General features: G+C 65.6%; 3 protein-coding genes across 3 annotated transcripts in view; 1 reads left to right on the top strand and 2 right to left on the bottom strand.

Annotated features, from left to right (window-relative positions):
• TOX4 (TOX high mobility group box family member 4) overlaps positions 1-134 on the top strand; it is a 3,808-nt gene extending 3,674 nt beyond the window's left edge. The window contains exon 10 of the mRNA XM_025191145.1: positions 28-134. Within this exon, the coding sequence (XP_025046930.1) occupies positions 28-134 (107 nt within the window). The remainder of the gene's footprint in view (positions 1-27) is intronic.
• Positions 135-138: 4 nt separating this feature from the next.
• METTL3 (methyltransferase like 3) lies at positions 139-4,850 on the bottom strand. Its single transcript, XM_006035003.3, has 11 exons — positions 3,932-4,850; positions 3,536-3,747; positions 2,782-3,171; positions 2,126-2,301; positions 1,635-1,851; positions 1,332-1,519; positions 1,208-1,246; positions 1,021-1,129; positions 825-890; positions 634-746; positions 139-513 (listed from the first exon to the last, which is right to left on the bottom strand). Exons 1-11 carry the CDS (start codon positions 4,023-4,025, stop codon positions 402-404), a joined length of 1,716 nt encoding a protein of 571 aa, XP_006035065.1. The 5' UTR covers positions 4,026-4,850; the 3' UTR covers positions 139-401.
• A 332-nt stretch (positions 4,851-5,182) lies between these two features.
• Positions 5,183-8,595, bottom strand: SALL2 (spalt like transcription factor 2; the record flags this gene model as incomplete). The annotated part of the gene is made up of 3 exons (XM_006035037.2): positions 5,183-5,684; positions 6,455-6,879; positions 6,985-8,595. Coding segments are annotated over 2 exons (1,998 nt in total), but the record flags the coding sequence as incomplete, so codon positions are not given.

The raw sequence follows: 8,595 nt of genomic DNA, 5'->3' as shown, positions 1-8,595 counted from the left end.
TGAAATAGCCCTGTCCTGTGGGGTCAGGGTCAGGGCCGGGGCCTGCACGTGGCCTCCAGCGTGATGGGAAGCCGGACTGGAATGCAGCAGAGGAGGGGGGAACAGGGCCTGGGGGGAGTACTGGGGCTGACTAGCAGAGGAGGGGGGAACAGGGCCTGGGGGGAATACTGGGGCAGACAGTGGTGTGGTTCGTTCTGGTTTGGATTAAAGTGGGAGGGGACAGAGCCAGTGTGAGGGTCTCACTGGGGGGCAGGACAGAGTGGGGGGAACAGGACATGGGGAGCCTCCAGCTGCTGGCGCAGCCCCCAGCTCCTTGCAGCCATCAACATGGCCTGTGCCTCTTTCCATCCTCTCTTTTATTACAAAACAGTCCCCATGAGCAAGATTCCCCCTTCAGTCCCCTACATGTTCTTAGGCTTCGAGATGACACCGTCGGGGTAGCGTTGCTTGAACTGGGCTACCACGTCTGGGTCCAGCAAGTGGATGCCATCCAGCTGGTTCCCCAAGGTGATCCTGGCCAGGACAAGAGTGGGCATCAGGGGGGAAAGGACACTGTGGACCTGTCCCAGCCCTGCTGCCAGGCTGGACCCAGGAGTCGGTCCCAGCAGCCTCTCCCATTTCATAGACACTCACCAGTTGGGCTGGACATTGTGGGGCCGCCCAAAGAGCTCAATCTTGCGGGTGCCAGGTGACAGGCGCTCGATCATGCCATAGATCTCATCGGGCTTGTGGCTGGTGGAGCGGACCTAAGGGGAGGGGGCAGCACTGAGCAGGGGTTCTGGATGGAAAGTGGGGAATGAAGGGGACAGGCACGGCTGACTCACCTCTGCTACAATGACATCGCAGTCCAGGCCCCGGTTGAAGCCCTGGGGGTTCCCCTTGACCCCAACCTGCCGGGGACAGAGCTGCTGAGCTTGGCGCACGGGCTGCCGGGGCCCAATGGAGACCCAGGTCCAACAGCAAACCCCGTCCCTGCACCCACCAAGTAGCCGTGCTCAGCACCAGGCCCCCAGTCCCTACCAGGCAGTGCTCCTTGCCATGGTTGAGCCAGTGCCCCGTACGCCCTGTGCGGATAATCCGCTGCAGCTGGTTGGTTTTCACCCAGATGATCTCGTCCACCCGCTCATACCTGGGGCGGGAGGTAGAGGTCAGCTGGGAAGGGTGTGAGGGGGGACACGTGGGGGCACATTCACTTGTACACACTCACCCCCAGAGATTGAGGCACTCGCGTCCCAACTCCATGGCCCTGTGAGGGAGACAGCCCCAGTGAGACCCTTGACCTGCATCAGAGACACCCACGACCCCTCTGAGCCAGGTCAGACCCTCAGTACCTCCCAGTGACCCAGAGGAAGAGGAAGCCCTCGTCCTGTAGCACGGGGATGTTGAGGCGCCGCATTTCATCGTCAGTTAGCGTCCCATAGGGCAACTCCATGTGGATGTCCCAGGGCGGGTCAGCCATCACTACTGCAAACTTCCCCAGGATACTCACGTCCAGGTATCGGATGTCGCAGCAGATCCACTGGGCCGGGAGAGAGGTGTAAGGGCAGACTCCTGTGCTCTGCCTCCCACCCCAACCGTCCCCTGCCCAGTTTTACAGGTCCCTGCCAACAAGCATCCCCTCAGGCAGTGGGCACCTGGGGTGGGAAGAGACGGTCAGCGCTGGCGTCGCCACCCACAGCTTGCGGCAGAGCCAGCTCCTGGCCAGGGTTGTGGTCGCGGGTGCCAGGGGCACCAGGGTCAGCGCAGGTGTCGATCTCGTAGTGCACGTACTTGCAGGTGTCCATGTGGAAGCAGGTGTTGAGGAAGGAGCAGTCGCCCAGCGACTCGTCTGTGTGCTTGTTGATGATGCGCCTGCGGACCAGGGTGGTGGGTGGGCATGGGACCCAGATGTCCTGGCCCCTGTCCTACCCCTTGTGCAACCCCACTGGGTACTGGGGGTAAGGACTGGACCCAGGAATCTGGGTGCCCAGACACTCCCTCCCTACCAATCAGCACACTTTGGAAGCTGAGCTCCCAGCTCTCAACCCCTGCCCCTGCTCTCTGCAGAGCCATGGCAAGGAACGGACACGATGGAGGGGGGGTGTGTGCGGGTGTGCACAGGTACACGTGTGCACACGTCTCTCACCGGAAGTGCAGCTTGCGACAGGGCCGCTCAGCGCCCGTGGCTTTCACGCACTCCTCCTTGGTGCCGTAGTCGCAGAACTCCTGCACCTGGGCCCGGCCCCGCGACCGAAACTTCTCTACAATCGACTGCTCCTTGGCCGTGGTGGTGTTCAGCAGTTCCAGGATTTCCTGGCTCACCTGTGGTCAGCGGGGAGGGGTCAGCTGGGCCCTGGATATTGGGGGTTCCTCCCTCCAGAGCCATGAAAAGAACCCAGGAGTCCTGGCCATTAGCTCCCTGCTCTAATTGACCCTGTCCCACGCCAAAGCCAAGGTAGAACCCAGGTGTCCTGGTTTCCAGATCCTCTGCTGTAATCCACTATTGCCTTCCCCCAGACTCTGAGCTGGGAAAAGACCTCAGGAGTCTTGTCTGTCCCGCACTTCCTTCTTTAACCTACAAAACCCTTGCTCTGTTCTCAGCTGGGACAAAACCCAGGTGTGCTGGTGCCAGGCCCTAACCCCCCGCAGACCACGCTCCTCACCCAGAGCTGGGATACAACCCAGGCGTCCTGGTTCGCAGTTTCTCCTCTAACTCACTAGCCCTTACTGCCCTTCTGGAAGCTGAATTGAGGCATCCAGCACCTCCTGCCCCATCCCTCCTCCCCAGCCAGGGGCCTGCACCTTCTTGCTCTGCTGCTCCTTGGTGGACTGCTGGCTGAGCAGGCTCTCAATCTCCAGGTCCAGGTCTGATGCCTGCTTCCGGGATTTCTTGGCTGGCTCCTTGGCAGGCTCTGCGCTGGTTGTGGCACTGGGGGTGGCACCGGCCGGGGAGGAGACAGCGCCCCCGCCCTCCTGGTCCGCGCGGCGCTTGGCGGCCCCGGCTTCAGCAGGGCCCCGGCGCTCGGCCACGGCACCTATCATGGCCGAGAGCTTGGAGTGGTCCGCGTAGGTGACCAGAGTGGGCTGCTCCTCGTCGTCCTGCAGCAGCCCCCGGCGCACCTCAATCAGCTCCTGCGCGGCAAACTTCTGCAGCAGGCTCTCCACGCTGCGCGGCGTGGCCGGTGCCTCTGGCTGGAGGGAGGGGGCAGGGGAGGCAAGGTTACTGCCCCAGCCGGCAGGGGGGTGAGGGGGTTCGGATCAGCCCCACGTTGGGACAGGGCTGCACCCAGCCAGGGAGTGACGAGGGGGTGTCTGAAGTCACCAAACCACAGGGAGACAAGAGGATCCACATTGTGAATGTAGTGGGGAGGCCAGGCTTGCCTGCATTTCACCCCAGGGGGTGATCATAGCAGGGGAACCAGGACCCCTGGCTCTCATCCCAACTCCAGGCAGGGGGGTTAATGCCTGGGGTTAATGGTGGCAGGGGAGGAAACCCCAGTGTCCCGGGGCCTGCTGCCCAGCACGGGCGGGAAGGCGAGCGGGCAGCCGAGCGCACCGTGGAGATGGCCAGGCAGATGGCGACGGCGTCGGTGGGCAGCGCCAGCCCCAGGTCGGCCAGGTGGTGCAGCAGCTTCTTCTCCAGCTCGGGGTCGGTGGCCAGGTCGCGGTCGCGGGCGCCGGCGGCGGCGCTGGGTGCGGGCGCGGTGGCGAGCACGGGGCTGTCGCTGCGGAAGGGCGGCGTCAGCGCCAGCTCCGGGTTGCGCGGGTCTGGGGGCAGCAGGGGGTCAGCAACCTCTGCCCTTGCACCGCTCCAGGACCCCCAGAAGTCGCTGTGACCTCTGACCCCCTCCCTCCTATGACCCTAGCCGCCCCCCCCCCTCTGACTCCAGTCCTCCCCGTGACCTTTGACCTCGCCCCCTCCCCAGCGCTGCCCCTTCCTTGACCGTCGCACCCAACGGGTCCTGCTTCCGCCGCCGCTGCAGCCGCTCCCGCAGCGAGTCCAGCTGCTTCTTGTGGGCCTGGATGGAGCTCCATGTGTCCGACATGGTCCCGGCAGCTCCAGGCACCGCCCGGGCCCCAAACACCGCAGCACCCCGGCAACCGGAAGTGCCGCGGGGGACGGAATTCAAAGGCGCACGGCTGGTGCGCGGATATGCCCAGTTCCAAAATGGACCCCCGACACACACATGCCCATAACCAAAATGGCCACGGACGGAGTCAACTCAAAGCTGAGCTCACGAAAAAACCTGTCCCCCTGGAAACATTTCCGGCTTTAGCTCTTGCGGCGGCCATTTTGATTACGGGTATGTGCGCCTGTTGGCAGCCATCTTGGAAGTGGGCACGCTTGGTGTCTACGTAACGGCTGCCTATGGTTATTTACTGAACGGCTTTCGCTTTACGCCTCCCCAGTGGCCATTTTTATCATGGGCGTCAGCCATATTTCGTATGGGCAAGCCGGGCGGCCGTATTAGCAATTGGGTTCAGCGGTGTGCACGCACTCTCGTCCTCCGCCTCCACTATTTTAGTGACTGGCACCAGAGGCCTCGCCTCTTCCGGGCGGCCATACTTGTTACCACTGTGGGGGTAGCCATGTTCGTTACTGGCACCAGAGGCCGCCCTTCTCCTCCCCTGTCCAATGGACGGCCGGAGAGCGACTGCCCACAGTCATTTAAAAAAAGAAAAAAAAAACAACAGGGCCCGCGTCACGTGGGGGGAGGGACGCGGGAAGCAGCCATGCTGGTACTGGCATGAGGAAGCTCTTGCCCTCATGTTGGCTACTGGCACTGGGCATCGTCTCCAGAGGTCTGTGACTATTTGCGGTCCCAGTTGCCGCGATTCCGCCAAGTACCCTATCACCTTCCGCCCACCTCCATTCCCCCCATCTCACTGAACGCTGAAGAGCCCATTTTGGATACTGGCAGCAGGAGGCCTGTTCCAGCCTCATGAAATCTCCAGCCCCTGGTGCCCCCAAGCCCCCAGCCCCCACCCCAAGATGCAGCCACTTCTAGGGAGCAGCCCACCTACACAGAGTGGCACACCCTGGCTTCCTGGGTCCTTCCCCGACAAGCAGTCCTGGAGGCACTGCTCTGGGCCTCAGTTTCCCCCACCTCAGGGTGCAATGACCCTGCTCCCTCCTCCACCTCTGCTTCCTGCTCAGGGCAGCAGCGCAGGGGTCCAGAGAAGGAGGGAGGAAGGGCTGTGTGGGGATTAGCGCAGGGACTCTCCCTCCATGGAGGCCTCCCAGGGAGGCCCGGGTTTAAGCAGCTCAAAAGCATGTCAGGCAAACAGTGGGGGAGGGGAGCAGAGCAGGGGCCGGAGCCACAGGCTCGGGGGCGGCGTATAGGAGCGCGTGAACCCCTATACCACCTTCACGTGGCACGTCTCCACCTCGTCCCCCCGCCCCGTCCCGTCCCCAGCGAGGGTCACAGCCGGCCACGGGGGATTTGTCAAACTGCTTTAATGTCGAGGCCAGCACAGTCCCGGGCTCCTCCCCGCTGGCGTGGCCGGGATGCTGCTCTACACTAGGGGGCGCTCTGCTACGGGGGGGGGCAGGGGTGGAGCCGCCCCGGCGCAGGGGTCTCGCCTCCTGCCCCGTCCCTCCGTGCTACGGTTAGAGTAGAAGACTAAACTGCCGCTAATGTCGTGGTGGGCGGAGGCGGGGGCCGGTCTCCCCGGCAGAGCTCGTGGCCTCCTGCAGCGTCCCCCTGAGACGGAGAGAGGAAAGGGGGAGGCAGGGTTAGGGGGCCAGCAGGGGGAAAGGCCAGGTCGGTCGCCTGCACCCTCCTGACCCCTTCCCTGGTGAGGGATGCTGGCCCAGGGCGCGCGAGCCCTGAACCCACATCCCTGTGACCTCTGATTTGGCTCCACCTTGCTGCTTGAGCTGACCTTCAGCCCTACCCCACCCCTGAGACGGAGAGAGGAAAGGGGGAGGCAGGGTTAGGGGGCCAGCAGGGGGAAAGGCCAGGTCGGTCGCCTGCACCCTCCTGACCCCTTCCCTGGTGAGGGATGCTGGCCCAGGGCGCGCGAGCCCTGAACCCACATCCCTGTGACCTCTGATTTGGCTCCACCTTGCTGCTTGAACTGAACTGCAGCCCTACCCCATGAGCCACCTCCTCCCAGCGGCCTCTACCTTCCTGCCAAGCACATGCTGACCTCTCCCCATGTGACATCTGCACTGACCCCTGCCCGGCTTGAGCGGACAGAGCCCCCACCCCGTGCACCACCGGCCCCCCACCGCAGATCCAGCCATGCACCCTCTCAGCCCTGGCCCCAAGCCACTGAATGACCTCTAGCTCTACCCACCCAGGAGCCACCTCTGACCCCACCTCCATGCCACTGACTCCTGACCCCCCTGCCCTTGAGCAACCTTTGACCCCTAAAGCATCTTAGCGAGTGACCTCTGACCCCACCAAGCCCCTCCCAGAACATGGCTAAATAGGGATGGGGAGAGTCCACAGGGGGCAGGGGACCTTACCTGCCGAGTGGGCTACTAGGGGTTATCTCCTGAGCCGGCTACTTCTCTGCCTTCCCTTGGCCATCTGGGGCCGGCTCGCTGGGGGCCGGGGGTCCCAGCAGTAGTGTACCAGCAACGGGCTTCTCCTTGGCCTCGGCAGGAGCTGGCCGGCTGGGCGCGAGGCCCGGGCTGGGCCCATAGAGGGCCGGGGCCGCAGCAGCGAGGGCAGGTGCTCGGGCTGGCTTGGAGGCCAGCCCACCGGCGGAGACGAAGGCGGTATACTGGTTCCAGAAGGACAGGGGCCCCACGCCCACCAACTGGGCCGGCACATCTCGCGAGAGGAAGTCCTGCAGCTTGGCCGTGCCCCCTGCCAGCACCGGCACTGGGCCCTCCAGGGTAGGGCGCCGGCCGCGCCGTGCCGGGCCACAGCCCCATGCCAGGGGAACCTGCCATGGCACCGGGGGGGAGTAACCCGTTAGTGCCCACAGCAAACGGAGGGGCCTGAGGGGAGGGGGAATAGCTGGGGTGGGAACAGCCCCAGGTGCCCTTACCTGGTGGTGGGCAGCTAGGACATGCTTGCGTAGTGTGGCCCCGTCAGGGAAGGCTTCCTTGCAGACCCCACAGGCCACGACTGCCCCCTCCTGGGCCCGGCCGGCGCGTGGCTCCTCCACGCCAGCCCCTGCAGCCTCCTTCTCCTCCTCGGTGCCTCCTGCTGCTTCCCCTCCTCCTCCCCTCTCAGCCTTCGGGGGGACGGGGTCCCCCGTGGGGGGCAGAGGCGATCCCTCCCTAGGCGGGGGAGGGGAGCTGGGCTGGGCACTGCCCTCCCCTGCCCCTGCCGCCTTCCCAGCATCCTCCTCCTCCTCCTCCTTGGCAGGAGCTGGCAGCGCCTCCCGTTCAGGGCTCGACACCCCCTCAGAGCCGCCCGGGGGCTTCTCGGCGCCGCTGTCCAGCGAGTCCTCGTCAGTGCCTTCCTCCTCGTCGTCCTCCTCCTCGTCTTCATCTTCCTCCTCTGACAGCTCCTCCTCATCCCGGGGCAGGGCAGGCCCCTCGGCAGGGGGCTGGGCAGGGGCTAGACGCGGTCCCTCCCCTGCGAGGGTGGCGGGGGGCTCGGGGAGCAGGGCGCCGTTGGGGATCTGCCCGCCGAGGTGCATGCGGACGTGCTGCTGCAGGGTGACGGCGTTGGTGAACTTCTTCTGGCAGATGGGGCAGGAGTTGTGGGCGCGGGCGGCCGGGCTGGCCTTGTGGCCGACGCAGTGTGCCCGCAGGTTGCCGCGGGTGGAGAAGGCGCGGCCGCACACCTTGCAGCGGTAGGGGCGCTCCCCACCGTGCTGCCCGTAGTGCAGCCGCAGGGCCCGGGGGCAGCTCAGCACCCGCAGGCAGATGACACACTGGTTGGGGGCAGCCGCGCCGCCGGGGGAGGTGCCGGCCATCAAGGATGAGGAGGATGAAGGGGCTGGGGGCGAGGGGGCCGCCGCCGCGGGGCCCCCCACCCCGGGCGTAGGGGGTGCCTGGCGATCGATCTTCTCCACCAGCTGCTGCAACTTGGAGGTCTCGGAGGGCGAGGCGCCCAGCGGCTCCAGCAGACAGGGGAAGGGGAAGCCGGTGCTGCCCGCCTTGAAGTGGCCGGCCAGCAGGGCCCAGCCGGGCAGCTTGCCCAGGGGCAGGCGGGCAGCCTCGGCCTCCCGGCCCGGAGGGGTGTTCTCGTCCCCCTTGGCCCGGCCCTCGGCCGCCTTCAGCAGCACCAGCTTGTTGAAGACGGGCAGGGCCTGCGGGGCGGTGGGGGTGGCCGCCCCGGAGAGCAGCGTGAGGCTCTCGGTGGCGCTGAGGCCCTTGCGGGGCTCAGGGGCCGGGGTCGGGGGCTCCTCGCCCGGTTCGGCCTTCTCGGGGGGCACGGACATGCCATAGGGCAGCCCGGTACCGGTGAGGACGTAGTCGAGGTGCTCGGGCACGGGGTGGGGGTTCATCTGGACGTGGGGGTACTTCTCGCGGTGCCGGTGGAAGTGCACCTTCAGGTTGCCACGGGTGGTGAAGCGGTTGCCACAGACGTTGCACTTGTAGGGCCGCTCGCCCGTGTGCGACCGCAGGTGGATCTGCAGGGCGCTGTCGCTCCCAAACACCTTGGCGCAGAAGCGGCACTTGTGCCGCCCGCCCGCTTTATCGTC

This window comes from Alligator sinensis, unplaced genomic scaffold (assembly GCF_000455745.1).
Source record: "Alligator sinensis unplaced genomic scaffold, ASM45574v1 scaffold955_1, whole genome shotgun sequence".
Classification (NCBI taxonomy): Eukaryota; Metazoa; Chordata; order Crocodylia; family Alligatoridae; genus Alligator; species Alligator sinensis.
This window is presented reverse-complemented; position numbering and strand designations above follow the sequence as displayed.